The sequence below is a fragment of the Drosophila grimshawi genome, unplaced genomic scaffold (genome assembly GCF_018153295.1).
Source record: "Drosophila grimshawi isolate 15287-2541.00 unplaced genomic scaffold, ASM1815329v1 contig_187, whole genome shotgun sequence".
NCBI lineage: Eukaryota > Metazoa > Arthropoda > Insecta > Diptera > Drosophilidae > Drosophila > Drosophila grimshawi.
This window is the reverse complement of record NW_025062959.1, coordinates 31,901-54,584: the sequence shown is the minus strand read 5'-3', so window position 1 is coordinate 54,584 and position 22,684 is coordinate 31,901. Positions and strand designations below refer to the sequence as shown.

Sequence of the window (22,684 nt, the reverse complement as noted above, 5' to 3'; positions counted from 1 at the left end):
GCGAAATGCTGAAGAGATGCCAGGTTGACTCCAATCGAATGAGTGCGCAAAAGAAAAAGGTAAAAGCAGCTGGTGGTAAAACAGCAACAGCAACAGCAACAACAACAAACGGTAAACGTAAACGTAACTAGCGCTTAACGCAGACGCCGACGGCGCGACGCGTTGATCAACGTTTGGACTTGGCCAAAAAGGCGGCCAAGCACTCGCAGGAACATTCAGTTGTGCCGCGAACGTTGTGCGCTTCACACGCAAAACTCTCTCAGTACTCAGCATACTCAGTACGACGGTGCCGGGTCAAATAATACAGCACTTAACTGTATCTGCAATTTGTGGCAGTGCCCCCAGAATAGAAGCATTAGAAAAGCCGTTCAAGCTCCTCAAGATCTGTTTTCTGATCTTTGCTCTCAGTGTTGTTGTTATCTTGTTGTGCGTCCGTGTGCGTGTGCGTGTGCGTCCGCGTGTGTGTGTGCGTGTGCGTGTGTGTGAGTTTGTCTCGATGACACCAAACTCGGACCGTTCCTACAAAATGAAGCTGCGCGATGTGGAAAATGCCTTCAAGTACAGACGGATACCGTATCCGAAGCGGTAAGTCGTAATAAAATACAAATTTAATATTACAAAATATAATATATTAAATACAATAAATTAAACATATCGATATAGATTTGTAGTTGATTAGTTACCTATAGAATGTCATTTGGTCATAAGCAGAGATTTCGAACTAAATTCAACGTGCAATTGAAAACCGGTCATAAAATAAATAATTAAATTAATAAATAATAATAATAAATAATCAATTAAATGAATAACACTAAACCCGAAAATATCGATATAGATTTATAGTTGATTATTTATTAGAGCCAAGACAATTGGCCCTGTAAAATGGCACTTGGCCATAAGCAGAGATTTCGAACTAAATTCAACGTGCAATTGAAAACCGGTCATAAAATAAATAATTAAATTAATAAATAATAATAATAAATAATCAATTAAATGAATAACACTAAACCCGAAAATATCGATATAGATTTATAGTTGATTATTTATTAGAGCCAAGACAATTGGCCCTGTAAAATGGCACTTGGCCATAAGCAGAGATTTCGAACTAAATTCAACGTGTAATTGAAAACCGGTCATAAAATAAATAATTAAATTAATAAATAATTAATTAAATTAATGATACTAAAATCGAAAATATCGATATAGATTTGTAGTTGATTATTTATTAGAGCCAAGACAATTGGCCCTGTAAAATGGCACTTGGTCATAAGCAGAGATTTCGAACTAAATTCAACGTGCAATTGAAAACCGGTCATAATTACTAGTTGGAATCTGCGCACTCAACTCTGATTAGACTCGGATTCGACTCGGATTCGACTTTAGGTGCACTCAATTCTCCATTCTCAATTCTCGATTCTGCTGCGCTAGTTGCTTTGTTAACTTTCGGTTTTCTCAGCAGAGCCAGCTGCCAACTTTGGCATCGAGCAAAAGTGAAACGTATTTTTCCGATTCAAAGTGAGAAAAAAAAAATTGTAAAAAAATCAAACGCATTTTTCATGGTCAGCTACTGCTGCTGCTGCTGCTGCATTTGCCATCCAATCAGAATTCACTCAACGTGCTCCAGTTTAAAGTAATTTTAAGCCAGCTCGCATTTTTTTTCAATTGTTCTGCTCGGCGGTCATATTTCATTTCGTGCTTCCAACAATTGCTGAACAGCTTCGGGGCCAGTTTTTTTTTTATCACATTTCGTTTTTGTATTTGTTGTTGCTTTGTGGTTACCAAACTATGCACGGAGACAACAACAATGCGCGCCAAAAACCAAAAGAAAAACCTCGAGTACTCAAATTCAAACTCCACCTCAAGCATTTCAAGTGGCCCCCACTCACCCGCACCACAAAACCACCCAAGCCATTTGTTGTTGTTGTTGTTTTTTTATGTTGGGTTCTGAACTGCCTTTTAAAGAGCTCACAGCTCGCTGCTCGCTGCTTGCTCATTAGTCGCTGGCCAGGCCAAAAGCGGGCCATTAGTTGAGGTGTTTAGGCCAGACCTGTACCGGGAATCGTTCACTGCGTCCGCTTATTGTGCAACACGTGGTAGGCCCATGTAGTGTTGCAATCGAGAGCGCATTAGATGTAAGCTAATGATATATACCGAACAAACAAATACACACACACTGGTTGTGGACTAATTGGTATTTAGCAGGTGTTGATTGTTGCTTTGGGGTGTGGGAATTTCTTTTTGTATTTCTGTTTTGCTGCAACAATACATGACAACATGACGAACTTACAAAACGAGTGTTTTTTAAGTTAAAAATATGTAGAAAACATGGATTAATCAATTTTTCATTTTATTATTTTTATATTAGTTATGTACACACTTAATGTAAGCCAAGATAATATGAAGAAGAGAAATTGCAATTGAGTAGAATATTCAATTCCTGAAGTCGGCCTTCCTTTCAGACATATCGGGACTCTCTGAAAACTACCCTAGGAAACTAGCCACGTTAATCCAATCCACAGAATGAAAAACGGTAGCCCGAACCGATATACAGTCGCAGAAGGATAGCTGAAGGGAAGGAATCATCTAACCTAATGTGAACCGAATTTGTTAGCAATTCTTTTCTGCTCTCCCTCTCTCTCTCTCTCTCTCTCTCTCTCTCTCTCTCTCTCTCTCTCTCTCTCTCTCTCTCTCTCTCTCTCTCTCTCTCTCTCTCTCTCTCTGTCTCTCTCTCTGATAGCAACTTCATTAATGTTTATAATAATTAATATTCATCTCATTGATGTACTTTTGAAAGCTACTTGAAATGTTGTTGCGTCATTTAATAATGCTGTCAATTTATTACAGCTGCGTGCATAGGAAATAAATTAAAAAGTGGCAATATTATTTTGCTATTAATTGAATGCATTTGACACTGTGAATACTTGCATTAATTTGAAGGCTCATTTTACAAATTTCACGCAATTTTAGTTTGTTTGCATTAAATTTGTCACTCAGGCAGTCATTAAGTCAGTCAGTCAGTCAATCAATCAGCTTTTTTGTATTAGCAAGAATAATTTTAATTGGATGTGCTTTAAGGCGAAAAATACAAAAACGTTTTTTGTGGCATAAAATTAAACAAATGTGTATTGTGGCAAGTAAAATAAAACGAAATTATCCAAACAAACTCAAAGTCAACAACAGTGCTGCATTATATATTATTTACTCAACGCTTTTGTTTTTGATTTGCTTTTAAATTAATGTTAATTTCATTAATTAATTTGTTCTGTGCAATATCGATTTCGGTTTTGTGAATGGGCTACGAGAGCAGAGATTTTGAGAGCTGCTTCACACAGTTTATACAAACAATTAAGCATAAAAATTGACTTAATAATTTATTACCGCAGTTCCACACAATGCTACACTGTTTTCGTTTATTGATCTTTGAAATCAGACCAATTTGATAGTGGCATATGTTAAATTGCCAGGAAGCCAATGTTAATAAAAACAGCAACTTAAGTCCTGTTAACGCCTCTGCTTCTGCTTGCTATATGTATATGTGTTTGTGGCACTGCCTACTTCCAGCAATGATGCCATATGGTTATACCGTTACTTATAAGTGTTAAACCTGTCGTCATAAATCAAATAAATCACACAATCTGTTGTTGACACTCGCACAAAAGTAACGCACATAAAAATAGGCGTTCGATACGTGCGACAATTAATAAGATTCACTTTTATTTTATTACACAACAACAGCGATCTGACGTCACAAGCTACGAGCTTTGTATAAATAATCAGAACTTCTGCAGTTGCAGCGAGCAGCGAGCAGCAAAAGCAAATGAGCAAAGTCAACGCGCACCTTACACAATGTCAGTACTCTCACTCTCTCTCCCACTCTCTCCCCTTCTGCATTTGGCACCTCTCGCTGTTGTTGTCATTATCAGTTCTTCTTTGATCGACGCCGATGACTGCCTGCTGCTCTGCTCGCACTGCTTGACGACAATTATGTCGTCATTTTCAATGAAAATCATTTGCACCAGACCTGGGTGCATTGGAAAGCTAATTACAGTGCACCCATACATATAAATAATTACGTATGAGTGTGTAGTAAATGTAATTCACTGTTAGCCAGCGACTTGTTTTATCTCTTTGCCTTTCATCAGCTTCTGTTTTTTTTTTTATAACGGGAGCTGCATGTGATGGGGGGTGGGGAGTCAGACTGTTAACTAGCGAGAACTGTTAGCTCTTCCTCTCTCTCTCTCTGCTTATGTCGCTGCTTTTCCCCTGTTACCCGCATGTAACATGCCGTTTAAGTTCAGCTTTTAACAGATGTTTTCGCACGCAATTTGCAAGTGAAAGCCTAAAATGTTATTTGTCTGCAATTATTGCTTTGCGCCTTTTGGTCAGAGTCCAACGAAAAATACGCCCACGCCCACAAAAGACCACAACAGACGGTATAACAGTATAGTAGTTATTAATTGCAATGCAAACATCAGCAAGGGACAGGAACTAATCAACTTTCGCACAGTTTTAGTCATGCTCTCTAAGCACCAAAAAAAAAGCCCCCTCGGTTTCCTCCCACTGCTTCGGTTATGTAAAGCGGTCAAAAGTCGCGCTGACAACCAAATTCGCACTATTGAAAATAAAGAGTATAAGGTAAAAGCTGATTAGCACAATCATGAGAAAAGTGTGCAACACTTCGGATTTGGCTAAACATAAAGATAACCACCAACACCCAAAAGTGGAAATTACGCGAATAACTTTCACTTGATACACAAATATGAAAAATGGAGAGGAGCACCCCTGCAAAGTAGGCGTGGCGCCCAATGCCTAACAATGAGACTCGCTGATATTTGTTGTTGTTTAGCTTTTACTGTTTCTTTTTGTCTTTTGGCACGTGAATCAATTACTATAACATAAATCATGATCAAACTAAATGAAGCTTAGTGCGAGAAGCAATTTTACTAAGATAAACCTATCTAATGAGTTAGATGTTCTTGATGATCTTGTTCAGCTCGCTTCAGGCAATCCACAGAAACACTGAAAATATTAAGCTATCCCTTAAGAATTCTCTTTTTTTAAAATAACTTAAAAAAAAAAACAAACATTTTTAACTACAAAGGCTTGCAATAAATCGGTATTTTCCATGTTGCATTTCTTTGTAAAAATTCACTTCTTAAAAGTAGAATTGCAAACCCTAATTTTCAGAAAAAATCATTAGCAAAATTCTGAAACAAGTAATACAAATTACTGGCTCGGCTTTTGTATGAGAGTTTAGCTGTCGTCTGCCTTGGATACAGAGTAGTTCAGTGGATAAGTTGAAGCAATGTAAAATGTTTATATTTGTGAAATCTAAAAATATCAATGGTTATTAAAAACCGTAAGCCGTGCTTTTAGAAAGCCACAACCAAATATTTAGAAATAATACTAAATAAATAAACTGAATAATAGAGTGCCAAAAGCAGCGATTTACTTAAGTTAAGTTCAGGGCGATTTTCTTATGAGTGTGCAAATATTAATCTACGCTTTGCTTGCGTTGTCGTTTTTTGTATTTGAACACAATGCAATGTTGGCTGCTTTGACTCGTTGGTCTCGGTCCACGGGCAATTTGCTAAAAGCCCTTTAAGCACCGGCACTGACGAATAAAAAAGAACAGCTGATTGTGTTGCTGCTGCGGGCTGCATCCGAAATATGCCGCCAGGTGCTAATTGGCGTTCAATTAGCGGCAACGCTGAAATCGTCGCGGCTTTCACTGACTGCTGACTGCTGACTGCTGACTGCCTCAGAGTCTGCCCCTCGACGAGCCGTCTAATCGATTGTGACAGTTCTGCTGCGCCACTAGAACCGCCCACAACTCTGGGGGGAGAGGAAGAGGTGGCATCTACGCTCTTTGGCTTGGTAACCGGAGCATGTTTCAGTCTCAGGGGCCATAAAAAATTCTGCTCGCTAAGTAGCTGGCGTCCATAAATCTGCGCCGTGTGCTGTAGTTAAGGTGATTTACATACTTGCAAGACTCCCATCGTCCTCCTCAGCCCCCCTTGGCATCTTCATCCATTTGTCCCCTACTTTTACAGGTAGTAACTCACTTTCGCTGGTGAAGTTTACTCGTCGTGTCTGTGTAAAAATAAGCGAAAAGAAATTAAATTGAAATTTGTTGCCTCTGCTTGCTGCTTTTGGCAAACTTAAAAAACAGACAAACAGTCTTTATAGCGTTTGCCTGCATATTTTATCAAAAACAATCAAATTTTATGCAGCGGCTATAGCGAATTTGCAAAACATCAGCAAACGAAAATCAACTCGAAAAAAAACTCGACGAAAATAAAAGTAAATATTTGCAATTTTGTAAAATATGTGTGTACAGCAGTAAAAAGCTGTTGCTCTTTGCTCAGATCTGATTCAAATAAAAATAAATGATGTTGTCCAGCGAGCTCGACTACCTGGCACCTTATACCAAAGACTACAGAGATATCAGGATATTATATACACAACTCTATAGTCTGTGCTTGCAGCCAGATACAGCCTTCCCAACAGTTTTCACTTTATGTGCGTCTGCGATTCGAATAAGCCGAATTTTCTATGGATCATTATCATAATAATTAGACATATCTCATTCAGCCAGCCACATAAAGATAAACAATTGAACTATATGACCGATTTAGTATGCCATTAATGCACTTTTAATGAATTTTCATATGCTACTAAATACATGATTAAGCCTAGTACACATTGTAAGCCACTTTATTGTTTCAAGCTCTGAGATGAAAGTAAGAGTAAAAAACTTTAATGGTTATATAAGTCAAATCAGAGTTGTTGCATACTAGAAAGTCGCAAGCATCATTAAGCAAGATTGATGGGGAGTACCGAATACGGGTACAAATTGAATATTATAAAAATCACTTACTTATACATACAGCAGAAACTGATCTTAAAAACTTGCAACTCTTTAGGCAGTGGTGGACAGCATTATCAAAATAAATAGTATGAAAAAGTACACTTTTTGAAAGGCTTAAAGATAGATGAAGATGAGATATTCTCCCTCTCTCTCTCTCTCTCTCTGTCTCTTTCTCAGTCATTGTCTGCTTTCGGATGAATTTGTTTATTAAAATGAAAGTGATATGTAGCACATAATTTCCAGAGAAAAATCCATAAAGAAGGCAAAGTTAATGTTTGGGGAAACCCACCCGTAGTTCGATGGGTGTTAGTTGTGAAAGGAAGCTTGATGGCAAATGGCAAATCAAAAATGGATTTTAATGATAGCCCCGTCACCAGGGCTGTGGACATGCCGAACATCGAACACCATCGAACACCATCGAAACTTGAACATCATGTTCGTAAATCATAAATCTCTTGCTATCGTTTCGCTTTTTGGCCCACAAAAAAAGTCAATGTGTTGCCAGCCACGTGTTACCAGCTGTGCGAATGAATCCCCCAATTTCCCAGGCGTATTAGGGGCATCACTTATGTGCGTACTACCCAAGTATTTTACGATTGATTTTCGGCTAAGCAATGCTGACGATGACCGCCCGCAGCTGGGGTGCCACCAATCTGAGGCAATCTGGCTGTGGCAGGTGCCCCAGCCCAGCCTCTTGTATATCTTGTGACCCCCACAAAAGCTGTAACCAATCGCAAACAGCGCGCACCTTTCACTAAATTTAACAGAAATCAATAATAAAAACATTGCAAACTGAGCTGAGTGTTTTGCATCGCTTTTTTCTGGCATGCTGCCTAATTTTCATGTCTTCAAAACTAGTTACATGCCAATCAAATGAATGTGGCTTCCATTTCCAAGTTTGCAGTAGTAGCTTACAATTGGTCAACTTCCTGAATAGTAAAATAAGAAACGAGTTTCGGCCTTATAAGTGTGTCAGGAAGCTAATCCCTCCATAAATTAAAAAAGAGTTAAAAATGAATACTTTTTATTAAAATCTAAAAGTAAATTTGACTTGCAGAAGACAAGGCTTCACAGCTAAAATAACTGAAAAAGTCTCAAGACATTCTGATTAAGACGTTAAGATAATAGGATTAAAAAACCGTAGTTAAAACAAAACCTGAAAGAAAAAAAAAATGAAATAAATAATTTTACAGATTTGCCAACAGTAACTCTTTTCGACATAATAGGACATTTTTTTACTAAATTGAAACCAACAAATCATTTCGCATACAAAGTTGGGATTTTTAATCATTATCATATTTTTTTATTAGATTCACTTATTTTTAAATGGGCTACAAATAATTCCGCCTCAACAACATTCGCTTGCACTTCTTGCGTTTAAAAGTTAACAACATTGTCATATTTGAACGGGTCTTTTGTTGCTCGAGCCAATCCTCAGACAATTAAAAGCGTGGCAGAGACAGAAATGCTGTTTTCAATTTAATTATAGTAAGCGTTCAAAAAAAGAAACAATCGAGTCCAAACGGGTCTGGACCTGGCCTAGACGGAGCTATGTTTGCCTTACCCCACCCTCTGTGGTTAGCCGCAACCGAAAGCCAACAAACAACTGGCGGGGCACATGTCTTGAACGTAGTCATTACGTCATGGGGCAGCACGAGAGCCTGCTGCAAGAAACAAAGAAAAAATAACAAAAAGTTGCAACCATACACAGCCAACCGCATATTTGTCGTGAGCATTTTGTTACAATTTCAATTTGTTGCTCCAAGACTTGTCTTGGTCTCTTTCGGAGGGGTCGCCCGGGGTTTCATCGAGTTGGGGAGGCTTAGGCGGTGTCTTTTGCCTTTAGTGTTGACGGCATTGGCAACGCTTGGCTCAGAGGCGGCTACTTGCTTCTGTTTTGTTTTTGTATTTTGAAAGTGCATTTGGTTCGCTCTTGGCCAATATTTGCCAACAACAACAACAACAACCAAATGGCAAAACTTGAACAGCTTTATTGCAGTTTTCGGATTCTTTTCAGAGAGCACGCTGGAAGCCGTATACTGTTGCCTTTTTTTAGCTGACAATTGCGCAGAGGCAGCATTACGAGTTGGCTTCAAGTGCAAATGTTTTCAGTTTGTAGGAAGTTGTACGTGCAACAACAAACATTGCTCTGATTGATTGTAGTACGAAAATGTTTTTGCTGCTCTAAAGCTTAAGAAACAACCGAAAACAGAAAAACAATTCTCCTCCGGTCTGCAGATATCTAAGCATTTATTAAGCTCAGCACTTTCTTATTTATTAGCTATCTGTTAGATCGAATAATGAACTGAAATAATCGCACAGCATGTTTTCGTTTTACCTACTCCACAATCGCTCGTTAAAATTTGGAGCGCTTGGAGAGATCTCGCAATAAATTGATAATTTTCTTGATTGCATCTCGGAAAATGCGTTCGTCTTACCACTTCCTGAGCGCTCCACAAAAATCCCATTGCTGCCCGGCAATTTAAAACATTAGAGCCCCCAGCAGCTCGAGTCGCTCTCAAAGACTCGTAATTTTCGCTACGTGCAACATGCTGGCTTCTTGCCGGCTATTGTTGGCTGATGGGGTTTCTAGTATTACGCCTTGACTTTCATATGACAGAACGTCGCAGTATTTGTGTTTAAGTCTGAGCTTAATATCATAAAAAGCTTGAACTGCAACTTGCCATTCAAATTGGTGTCAACCAGTCAACTGGTCGCCAAAGAAAGTGGCGCCACCTCTAACGCTGCAACAGCAGCTGCTGCTCCAACTGCAACTTACCAGGCTGGGACGCCAAACTAGGTCGCCATCGTCATCGTCTGCAAGGTTTGCAACCCGTTTTGCCGCCGATTGCCGTATACGAAAAAAAAAAAACAACTGCATAAGTTGCACATAAAAATATCAAACAGAATGCATCCTGAGGAAGTTAAGCATTCTCCCCCTCCCCTGCTCCCTTTTCTTTCTCTCTCTCTCCCTCTCTATTTCTCTATCTCTCTCTCTCTTTCTTTCCTAACGAGTCTAAGCTGCATTAATATTAAGTTTTATTTGCAGAGCTCCCAACATGCATGCTTTCAATTTTCCGCAAATAGCATGGAAATTAATTAAGCAATTTCCTTCGCAGCTTTTCTTTTTCCGTCTTTTGCATGCATTTATGCTAATTGTTAGGGACTATTGATTTTAGCTCTGATCGAAGCGGGCGTGGCAAGTGGGCGGCCAGCAAACATACTAAGGTTTGATTATGCCATTCGAGCAAATCGAAGCAGAAACTGATGAAGCCATTCACGTCCAATCTGAGGGCTACTCTTGAAGCGCTACGTATGAATAAAAACTGGGCAGAAAATAATGTTAATAAGTTCACAAATACACACACTGGCCAATAATTATGCGTTAACTTATAAGCACTTGAAGCTCCTTTAAAATAAAAATTATATTTACAATTGAGATTAATTTTAATTTAATTTAACCCTTCAAATAATAACTAATAAATAAAACTATCAATTAAAAATTAAATTAAATAAAAATAAAATATTTACATAAATGTAGCTTTTTTCGTCAAATTATTCGTGTACTCCTCCGATTCCTAAAATACTAATGAAAACATAGACGAATATGGTTCGTATTAGTAAGTGGGGTCTTCAGATGTCAGACTACCTATTTTAACCTATTTAAGCAACTTGCCGCATTTGCAGATTACTTTAATGAACTCATTGGTGTGAGTGGAAGTATTATAATAGAGGAGAGCAAGCCATCATAAGTTGGTCTTACACCATGAATATTATTCCGCTTTCGCAAACCCATTTCGAACTCAAGTTCGCCTCAAGCGACATTTTTGGTGCGCACCTGAACCAAATTGATAATAACAACACATAACAACATGCACACGCTTATCAGGGCCACAACAGACATCCAGGTTAAAGCTGTCCTCATCCTCAATGCCAAACTTCAACCGCAGCCAGCCTTCAAAGGCGATTCCCTGCCACTGTTCCTTCCTCTCTCTCTCTCTCTCTCTGTCCATCTCTCTCTCTCTCTCTCTCTCTCTGAGAATGGCATTGATAGCCGGGTCATACAGGCGTTAAATGAGAAGCGTTTGACAAGTTGCTCAATGTTGCTGTTTCTGCCTTTGCTGCTGCAGCAGGGATCACAAATTAGTGTTTCAGTGTGCACCTGATGCTCCACACACATACACACACACACATACACACACACACACACACACACACACAGCTAGCAAAAATTAATTGCAATGCCGCAAATGACAGCTACAAGTAGTAAAAGTAAGCAGAAGTTGACTGGATCTCTCTGGATATGTGCGGGGGCGTTGCACGTACGCTAGTTGCAACAAGGATGAGCTCGTTAAAGGAAGCGACAACAACAGCAACAACAACAACGACAACAAACGGCGTCGAGCTGTTGTCGGGTGCGTAAATTCCGTTTTACTATTGTTTTTGTTGTTGTTGATTTTGGTTGCTGCTGTTGTTGACACGAAATGTTATTAACATTCGCTGCAAGCAGCACGTGCCATGCCTGCCTTGCCAAAAAGTGGGCGTAAACCGCACCCAAACACAGATAGGGGACAAGCGCTTTTTGCGTTGAACGTTTTTCTCAGTTGAGGCGGGAAAAAGCGTAAAACTTTTGAGTAAACTGCAATTGGCAATTCTTTGCCAGGCGACCACGCGACACATCCGCATCCGCATCCGCAGTCCACAATCCGCACACCGAATTCAACTTAGGTCCAAGAGCTGACAAATACAGCAGCCTAGTTAGCAAAATGTTACCGACCAGTAGGCGTGCCAGTCCGATAAGACAGTTGTGCCCAGTATGGGCACTTGTTGTGGCAGTTGCACTTTCCAACAAATGCAACTAAGCAAGGCATTTACACAGAAAAACTAATGTGTTAAGCCACTAAGCCCAGAATAAATAGAGACATAAAATCGACGAAAATATGACTGCATGGAACATCAGATCTATTGGGTCCTTCTCAGAGAGCAGCAGCATTGCTTGCGGGTCGCACAGACCCTTGAACTCTATCCTTGTGTTATGGTGTGCGAGCTGCCACTCGAATGAGTTATAGTATTATGTATGTACATAACTCTACATTTTGATAATACGTAATTCACTGCTTGAGGTCAGTGTTACATTAAAACGATTTTGTATTATTCAATTAAAATTAAATTACATTTCAACCAATTTCGAAATGACTTCAAGTACACACTTTAGCTAAAAATAGCGTTTCCGATGGAATTAGTTTCCCAACTTGTCTTCAAACGATTTAATTTATATATATAATAGTTACAATTTTAATAAAATTAAGTCGGTGTTACATTAAAATGCGTTGAGTTATTAAATTAAACTTCAAACAATTTCGAAATGACTTCAAGTACACATTTCAGTTTAAAACAGTATTTCCAGTGGAATTCGTTTCCCAACTTGTCTTCAAACGTTTTCATTTAGGCCGTTTTGGCTTATTACAATTAAATTTTTTTTAATATCTAGCTACCGCTGATATTCCATTTAAAAACAACTAAAGCCAATTGGATTGAGATTATATTAAAAGATTTTCCATTTTTGTGTTGTTTAAAAGTATATTTAAAAAAATATAAGAAACTTGTGTACAGACTCTTAAGAATTAGAATTACTTTGTTTTTTATGTCAATCTTACCAATTCTATTGTTATGTTTTTATCTACAATCGACTAGTCGGATTTCGAAATGAATTAACAAATATGCAAAAAAATGCTTTCGTATAATGGAAACTATAAGTCGCTAAGCATTTTGTGTTTAGTTATGTTAAACGATCCTCTATATTTAAAAAAAAGTTATGTTAATCAAAAATTTGTCTTTAATATTATATTTTTATTCAAGCCTAGTTTGATTTTGTGCATCTATCTTGATAATACGAATATTAAATTAATATCATTGTCAGAACGAAACTTATAGTTTTTCTTATAAAGCGAAGCTAATTATGTCAAAATAAATTAATCAAATTTATTTATATACCCGCTGAACCCATATTTGCAGAGAGTACGTAATTTATTACCGTGTCGATCTCTTAATGTAGATAACTTTTGGAGCAGCTAATTGTTATAAATATCAGTCAGAATTTAGCACAAATCTGATTTGAAATGTTGCATGTAGCACTCCACTTAGTGCTTACCTGGCACATCAAAGACACAAAACAAAAATGAGTAAAATGAGCTGATTTATGGCAACGTTATGACAATTGTTAAGTGAGACTATTAAGAGCGACGCGGAGGCCGAATCAAATTCTGGCCCGTCATAATTGTCGCGAGAAGCCAAAACAAATGACAATTAGAGTGTGTTAATCGCTGACAAACCGTTAGCACTGCAGCACGAGGGGTACTCGAAACGTTTGCACGCCGCGTGCACAGCCGAATTAAAATAACTTGGCAACAAAAACAACGAGTTGAATTTTGTAGGTGGTACGGGAGCTGCGCTTAATGAATTTGCAGCTACACATTTTGACACAAGTTTTTTTTGGGTTGCAATTCCCCTTGCCTCGTTCCCCCTCCATCTAAGCACTACCCGCTTGTTGTTGGCTTGTTGTGTACTTAGGACTTTATGAGGCACACTTGAAAGCCCCGCACGTACCCACTAGATTTTACAACTTAATTACAGGCAGCGCTAATCCAAGCCAAATGAAGCTCGGCACTCCACGTTTTCACATAGGTATAAAATAAAGAAAATGGGTTAGGCCACATTTAAATGAAGCACCTAAATTTGCCACATGCGTCACCGCACATCACATCACATCACACATCTCAACACGCCCCGTCATGTGACCAGGTAACAAGTACCAATTACATAAGTTACGACTTAGTTATGAGCTGGAGGTTATAGAGGTACGATTACTTGTAGCATTTTGCATATGCATATGCTAATTTGACATTATCAGCAAACACAAATTTTAATATTCGCTTATATTCTACGATTTTCTAATTGTGATAGCCAAAAGTCCTTGCAATAAAGAAAGAATTGCAGAATGATTATTCTCCATTAACAAAAACCTTATACTAAATACTAAATTGTAAATAGAATTTGCTTGGATTTGGATTTCTTGTTTGACTAATAATCAATTGAGTTTGTGAATTAAATGTATTTAATTCAAGTATAATACATATAATAAGAAACAAATTTGTAGAATTCAGAATTCAGTTTTGTTACAATAATACATTTTAAATAGGAATTCGCTGACTCCAGATCAAGTGTTCAAGAAACAATTAACAGAAATGACGCAAAATGGTTCCGAAAATTCAACAGCATTGATTCCATACTTATAGTCTATTCGAGACCCATATTGATTGCATATTGCGTTTAATATTTGTAGAGATGTGGTCACAAATGTTAGAATGGATTGAGTCGTATTGACCGACGATCCTACACATTATTTTTTTATTAAGAAAAAAGATAACGGTTTCGATAAACGATAATGCAAAATCGATCGCCAACTGATCGCAGATCACAAATGATTTAAAATGATTTTTATTATTATTATTATTATTCTACTTAAGACCCTTTGCAAATATGTACATAAGAGTGTTATATATACACACAACACACAATTATTTATATAACTAACCGTAGTATTGAAGTAACATTGTTTTGAGTTACTTTCATTCAGTCAAATAAGCGTAAAACAAACGAGTCAATTGTCATTTTTGCTTATGCTAATGATTTTTATGATGTTGTTGATAAAGTTACTTCAACTGCGACAGCTAATGACGATTTTGCCCTGCAAATTGACACTTTTATCCATTGACCATGACCATGACTGTGACTGTGACTGTTCACAGTGAACAGAGAAGTGGAAATAGTGTTGCTGTAACAGCAGCTTAGATTCATGAAAGGAAAGCAGCTGGAAAAAACAATTGTCGCTAATCTTAACAGGGGCTTCAAGGGGCAGTTGCATTTTGCAACGCACGCTTTCTGCAAACTGAAAGCTGCGAACTGCGAGCTGCGAGCTGAGAGCTGTGAGCGGGGAGCTAAAGGCCCGAGGCAATTTGCAATTGAAAGTTGCAGCGTGGAAGAAACCGCAGCGAATGATCGATTTTTTTGTATCAAAGACTTTCTCAAAGTCTGAATCAGAAATCAGTAAGAGCATGTAGCCAACACATTACGGTAGACGGTCCAGTGCCGTTTTTATGAGATCACGTTCTATTAGATACGTGAAATATTTCCCCAGCATCTACTGATGGATATGCAACTGTCATGCCATCGACGAGTCAAACAGACAGAGAGAGAGAGAAAGCAGGAGCGGGAGCGGGAGCGGGAGAAAAGGAGCGGGACAACTGTATGCTTGACTGAATAGCTGGCACGTTCAACTTGGACCAAGTGCGTGTTTAACGCTACTTTGGTTAACAGCGCCAGGCCGATGTACAATATTATTATCCATTGTAACTGTTGTGGCACAGCCGCCAAGAGCAGCTGTAAATGTGGTTACTGTTGATGCTGTGTCGGGGGCAGTGCCATGTCCAAAGATGATGGCTTGTGTTTAATAATCGTATTCGTAAAATGATTACCCATTATATTTTTGAGTGGCTTTCAACGATTCAACGCCAAAGTCATTAACATTTTGGGAAATTTATATTTTATACTTTAAATTGGGTAAATTGGGTTTTTATATTAATTATTATCAGTGTTATTATTAGTATCATTTGCGATAGCAGAGTGGTCGAAAAGGTAAATTAAATCAATAGGTAATAAAAAAAAATCGCTAAATACCTTTAATTGGGATTTTAATGAAACCAAACTAATTAACGAGTTAATTCAATTCAGAAGTAAAATATGCATGCATATGAATAATTAAATTGCATTAACATAAGTATTGAAAAAGGACGAGAGTTCTCAACTGGGTACTAAGTACTGGGTACTGATTTATGGGTGGATACTGGGTATGCTATCAATTATAATATATCGCCAACTATTAAACGATATCCCAGAAGTATTTGGCTAGTTTTCAAATCGCAAAAATGTCAAACAATGTCAAAGTAATACGAGAGATTTAAAACCTGATTTGATTTTATGATTTTGTGACCCACAATTAAAATAATAGTTTTGTGTTTACTACTTTCTTATTAACCAAATACATTAATAAATGTAATAAATCATGTAGACGCAGTCACCGTTAGACTCGCACATGAAGCAGTTCCCAATTGCTACTTGGGCAAGTTTCTTTGCCACGACTTCCAATTAAACTATTATCTCGCTGAGAACTCAAAGTTGGCAACAGGCTGTAAAGAAGAATCTCTGTACAATTGTAATTAAAACAATTTACGTGCCTCTCTACTGGCAACCAAAAGTAAACTGACTCGGACCAAAAAATACGTAAGAAATCGGTAAAAATAAAACGTGTCAAAGATTCGAGGAGGAAGTATGTATACTAAAGAGAGCTGAAGTATCGAAATATACAAAAAAAAAAAAACAAAATGTGTTCGTTACTTTCTTGGTCTGATTGGACCAATTGAATAATTGCATTGCTTTTGACTTTTTTTGAATCTGCGTGACGCTTCGAAAGCCAATAGACCAAAATGAATGGCAAGCGGCTATAAATAAATAGAGAGTAATAATAATAGCAATAATAATGTAATGCTTATTTTGATTAGAAAGTTGTATAATCTCTGAGAGCTGCGATTCAAAGCATGTGAATTTTTTACGCAATTGTTTTTAGGTTTGTTTTGATTACTTTTTGTTTGGTTTTGTTTTGTTTTGTGTTTTGCACTAGGCCGCCAGTTAGTTAGTTATTGTATAAGTAGCTACACACAAACAACAACAATGACAAACTCAACAATTTTATGCCGCATGAAGACAGAGCTTGGCATATGATTTAATTGAAGTCGGCAAAAATAACAACAACAGCAATAAGCACCCTCCAGTAAGCAACGCCTGAGAGGAAAAAGATTTGGTTCAGAGACTGTAAACTGAAACTGAAGTTGAAACTGAAATTGAAACCGAAAACTAAAAGCTGCGAAACTGTGCAATTGTGCTTATTTTAATTTAAATTTAGTAATCGTATACCAAATTTTAACTACATATTTTTTCTCTTTATTTTAATACCGCAACACGGACGGCATTTAAAAACACATCAACAAAAAATTTAATTCACAAGAAAATCAGCGAAAAAAAATAATTTCCACAACAAAGTAATTGTCATAAATGTGAGCGTAAAGAAATAACAGTAAAAATCAACAAACTGAGGAAAAATTGCTGCCAAAAATAGCAAAAGTGGTCCATTGTTTTAGGTATGACCTCTGTACGTGAATTTGTAGGGCTCGAGATACTTCTCAGGTGGACAGCGTTTGGACATTTAACTCGTTAAATGACTCTTGACCGACAGATGTTTTCCCAACACCCTTCCATGGAATTCTCGTAATTTTAAGTATTCAAAATGAAACTTAAAGTGGCTATTTCATCTATCTAAGCTTGTACATATTCATCCACATACACATATACATGTATATAAATGCAGATGCTGATGCAGATTCCCCTTCTTAAACAGCACGTTTCTGTACATTGGTTTTATACATGTATTATTTCTATATCTTACACAGAGAGTGGATTTTGCAAAATATAGTTTCTAACGAACGATTTATGAGTAAATCTTAAAACAACAATGTCTGAATTAATTAATAAATTGGTAAGAAAGAAAATAAAGTCATATAAAATCTATTTGTATTTGTAGTAAAATCATAATACACATCTATTTGTTAACTGTACGACCTTCTTTAATTGGTTGTACAAAGTTCTCAGCTGATAAATCTTAATCAATTCGTCTTTGCGACTTAAGGCCTCAAATCTATCAGAGAAATTGAATTTTAATAGGTTTTGCTATGTGACCATTACCAATGCTTATTACTAGATTATATCATCTTTATTTTTGCAACTCTTTTTCTCCCTGTATTTCTCCCAAGGTTATATAATCATTTGGTTCTGTGCGTTTCTCAAAGCATTTAAAGATCTCTCTCCAACTGACCTTACAAAACCTATTCTATTCAAATTTTGTGTGCCTCGTAATTTAAATTTATCTTATTTACTTACTAGCAACACCTTTCACAAAGCTCTTAAGTTTGCAGAAAACAATCTTCGAGGGCCTCAAAAACTGACCTCAGTTGCCAATAGCAAATGGTCGTTGCCTAAAGTTGTAGCCATAATTATATGAAGTCAAGCGAAAGGTTTCCACGCATGCGATTAACAATTGCCAATGGCCAAAAATAAACATAAGTTTATTGAACTTTGGTAAAGCAAATGCAAATTTAAGCATTCTTTTTTGGCATTTCAAATTAACCAAATCATCCTCTGACCTGGGGCGAAACTAGTTATGTATAAAAAGCCGATTTCGATTCTATTGCGGTTGTTGGTCTCTCTTAATGTTAATGACCATGTAGAATCTTTGGTCAAAGTCAGGGCCATGAATGCTTCGGCATATGTGAACAAATATTCAGTATTCATAATTCTTTGAGTTCTTTGAACCTGCTAAGCCACTTCAGAACACCAGCCCGCGGGCCAATTAATTTAACTAACCGATCTTCGAACCAACTTCGGCGGGTTCAAACACCTTTCAAAACACGTCTAATGACTTGAAGTATTAACGGATTGCTTCGAGCCGTTGCTGTTGCTATTGCTTTTGGTTTTAGTTTTGCTTTTGCTGTAGCTAAATTGTTTGCTACACGCGGCGTGCGGCATCTCCGTTTGAGGTTACAAAGATTGCGCAAATGATCAGACACTCAAATACTCAATCACAGAATGGCTTGAATATATGTCCAAACTGCGCTCGCTCTGGTCTGGTCTGGTCTGCTCTCGAAGTCGTCGTCTAGTTGCATGTGCAACTCCAGCTGTTCCCCATGTCGAAAATATCAGTCAAGCAACCCATTCGCGAATTGCTCATTTCTTATGCTCAATTTGCTTATGGCTGTTCGCTATTTACACTTGCCGTTACAGTTTGATTAGTGGGAAAATTTGCCATCATTTAATGAAGTTACTTATGATGGATGCAGTGGAGCTTGCGTACATTGAACGGAAATTGCGAGCAATTTGCATGCAGCATCTATTGTTTATATTTGTACATGAAGTCTATGATTGCTTAGGCAACTGTGGAAGTGAAAGGCGCTCCTTATAAATATATCAACATATAAAATATTGTGCTGCTGCAACGAGCGATATGATTGTTTTCTGAGAGAATAGTATAATAGCATAATAGTATAGCAAATGCAGTAATTTTTTAATAAATGTGCTGAATAATAAGTTGTTAATCAATGCAATTAAAAAAATGAATGATCATTCGGCGGATCTACTCCATCTACCTCTGTTTAAAAATGTTGCAACAAAAATAACAGTTACAGCTATTCCCTTGTTGACCGAGATCCATCGTTGTTTAGAAAATAAAAGTCTTCAAAGTCTTCAAAATTTCCTCATTTTATCGGAGCTCCGCGGGTCTGACTGTCTGTTTAAATGTTGTAATGTAATTTAGATTGGAAAAGTCTGATAATGAATGCTGTTTTCGTCTAAAATAGCGTCTGAAAAAGCAGTTGCATCTTCTTCTCCTTCCCTTTGGTCTATCATTGCAGTAGCATATTAAAGAGAATGATCAGTTCGTTTTTGGATTGCTACTCCCAGTAATCCATACTTTCCCCAATATGCGGTATCATCATGTGCTGCTCCCACGATCCCAAACACATACAGATGCATAGAAATAGAGCTCTAACTCGAACTCGAACTCATTGCGCAGTGGAACACACACAAAAAACGCTAACGAATCAAGTGTAGGTCCCTAATGGCAGGCACATGTGCTACGTGGCAGCAAACGAGCTGCAGTCACCAGTCACCAGCCAGCCACCAGTCGACAGTCCACAGTTCACAGTCCACAGTCGACAGTCGCCAACTGGAAGTCAGCAAGTCAAACTGAAACTCAAACTCAAACAAAAACTCAAACTGAAACTGGGATCCAAACAGAATCCGCATTCAGCGACAGCGCACAATGTGTTCTAGCAAATGTCCGAAAAAGAAATCGACGCAGTCACGTAAAATTATTTTAATAATCACATAACTTTCGGCATTTACACGCCATGCGACCCAATGGGAATTAGAGTCGTGAAGGGAGTATACAAAAAAAACAAAATGTCAATAATAAACAACAACAAGACAAAGTCAAAGTTGCTGAAGGGGAATGGGGAAGGGGGGATGGGAGTGGTCGAGATCCGAGGGAGCTCTTAAGTGGGATTTGCGGCATTCTTTAGTGTCAACTTTAACAATAAGTTGCTGCAGAAAGATGAGTGGTGAGTGTTGTGTGTTGTGTTGCCAATGAATGGTTGTGTGGTGGCCAGAATAGTCGTCAAACAAAACATTCACTCTGTATCCATACACATCCGTACATAAATATATATATATATATATATACATATACATAAGTAAGAAACTTTCGGTATCAACTGTGCCACAGTACTGCTAATGAAATAAAAACCCAAGACCAGTGGAGCTGCGAACTTCAGTGGAATGTGCACAGCAGGTGGCCAGAAGTTAGAGCGCCTTATGGTCAAACCAGTGACGATGTATCCGTCAGATACATTTCAGTTGCCTACCTGCATACCTGCCTACCTATATATGTGTCTGCCAGTCTGCGTCACTTCCAGTTAGCTCGGCTTCGCATGCCAAATGAAAGTTCGCTTTTCGCTCCAGGTCTGTGATTTGGCCCAGGAATATAGCTGGTCCAGTGAATTCAGCTACACTTGGTCACTGTCCCAGGCGGCGACTCTACTTGCAACCGCTCTGTGAAGGCAGAGCAGTCATTTGAAATAAATTACTTTTTGCACCTGATCAAAACCAAGCCGGCAACTGGCCGGGCAACTGCAACAAGTCGTACAACTTCGCAAAAGTCTGCCTAGAATTTTTTTCCTATGGCCGCATTTATTGTCATTATAATTTTGATAGTAGTTGTGTCTCCTTTTGTTGTTTCTTTTTTCTATGCTGTTGCTGCTGTTGCTGCTGCTGTTGCTGCTGCTGCTGCGGCTGCTGCTGCGGCTGCTGTTTCTCCTATCTGCCAGCAGATGTATGCCAACAAAAGCAGTATAAAATTTGTTGCATTTTATATTTTTTTGTTTCCTTTGTGAATCCACGACAGCTGCATTAAAAAAGTTGCCCAAAGAAAACAGTTCACATTGCAATTTCGACTTGGTTTATTTCTGCTGCTTTGTTAGCTTTGTTTTGTTATCAACGAACCAAATGGAAAATATAAACTATAAAACAAAATAACTAGCGAAATTGTAGCAAAAAGTGACCAGACGAAAATGGGCGTGGGACCAAAAGGGGCTTGTTTCCGGTCCGCTGTGACCGGCTTAGCCCTTACGGAGTGGAACCAACCTTCCAACTGAATTGTTACTGCATAACTTTGCTGTAGTGCTCAAAACAATCATGAAAATATTTTCGCCATTTTAATCTCTTAAACTAAACTAAAAGCAATTTAAATCTAAATTGATTTAAATTAATGGACTTTGAATTTAGTAGAATGCTAATCTGCATTCTAATCAAAATAGATGAAAATCGAGATCAATCAAAATTATTACTTAATGCAAATTAAAGTCTTAAATAAATTACTTGTCATCATGTGATGTTCACAAATAATAATCCTTTAAATGTATAAATTAAATAATTTAAGTTCTTCAAATTGCGAACAGCTGTAGGTAACACAAGTCAACTTAAGAACCCCATTGTGCAGTCTGTAAGCCTCCTCTTCCATATTGTTTGTTAATTTCTTGTATAATTTTTATAGTTGCTTTCTTTGCTGCATTTCGTTTGCTGGTCGCCTTGCTTCATTTTCTCTGCTGTTTTGTTTTGGCTTTTCAGAACTTAATTAAATGTTGTCACAGCGCACACTTTGTAGTCTGCGCTGGGGCAGCAAAAGGGCAACCAACGGGTGCAAGAGCTGTGGCAAACAGTGCTGGCGGAGGGGGTGTTAAATAGGGTGTGCAAGGTAGAGTGGGGGATGGGTGTGGGGTTAGTTTCTAAGTCTGTTTGTGACGGCCATTCGAAGTGTAAATGAAATAATAGCTGCTAAAAACCAATTTGGCGTAAATTACAAAAGCTTAACGGGTACACAAATAGAATGCTTCAACTGAAAAGGGGGCGACCTTTGACTAACAATGTTTCACTTTTTTACATTTTTTACTTTTGTTTATTTCGCAGTTCCGTCGAGCTGATCGCACTTCTGGCCATATCGTGCACCTTTTTTCTGTTCATGCACACAAGCAAATTGAACAGTCGCCTGAAGGAAATGGAGGTGAAGCTGCAACCATCCGAGTTCTCGGCCCTGGGACTAACTGGCAATCACATAAGCGGACATGATGCGGGCAGTAAGTAGCCAAGATACAAATCTAAATATAAACACAACACAACATAACACAAAACAAACACTAAACGCATCTTACTGCCGGACTTGTCTGAGACAAGGCCACGGTCCAGAACTATGTCAAAGTTTTCGCTCGATTGTACATGCTGCATGCGTAGATACAGATACAAATGCAGCTGTCAGATAAGCGTCTATGCACAGGAAGCCAAAAACACCCATACAAAAATGTCTGCGGCTATGCTCAATTGATTTTTAATGACCACATTGACCCAGCCTATAAACACAACTACAAATGGTTTTTGTTTGTGCAATGTTGTCGCTGGAAACCATAAATATTCTGAACGTTTTAAGCCAAATTAGAGCGCAATGCTTTATGCATGCATAAATTATCTCGACACACGCACATCTATATAACATTATAAATATATATTTGCATATGGGTGCAATATAATATAATATGTATG

The 22,684-nt window shown here is 37.9% G+C and overlaps 1 protein-coding gene across 5 annotated transcripts in view; it reads left to right on the top strand.

Moving 5' to 3' along the window:
* The first annotated feature begins 231 nt into the window (after window positions 1-231).
* LOC6557702 (heparan sulfate 2-O-sulfotransferase pipe) overlaps window positions 232-22,684 on the top strand; it is a 47,679-nt gene continuing 25,226 nt past the window's right edge. For 2 of the 5 annotated variants that reach the window (XM_032742827.1, XM_032742823.1), the window contains exons 1-2: window positions 232-585; window positions 22,058-22,224. In XM_032742827.1, coding sequence (XP_032598718.1) covers window positions 497-585; window positions 22,058-22,224 — 256 coding nt within the window. In that variant the 5' untranslated portion in view covers window positions 232-496. The remainder of the gene's footprint in view (window positions 586-22,057; window positions 22,225-22,684) is intronic. The other 3 variants (XM_032742826.2, XM_032742825.2, XM_032742824.2) reach the window with 2 other exon arrangements.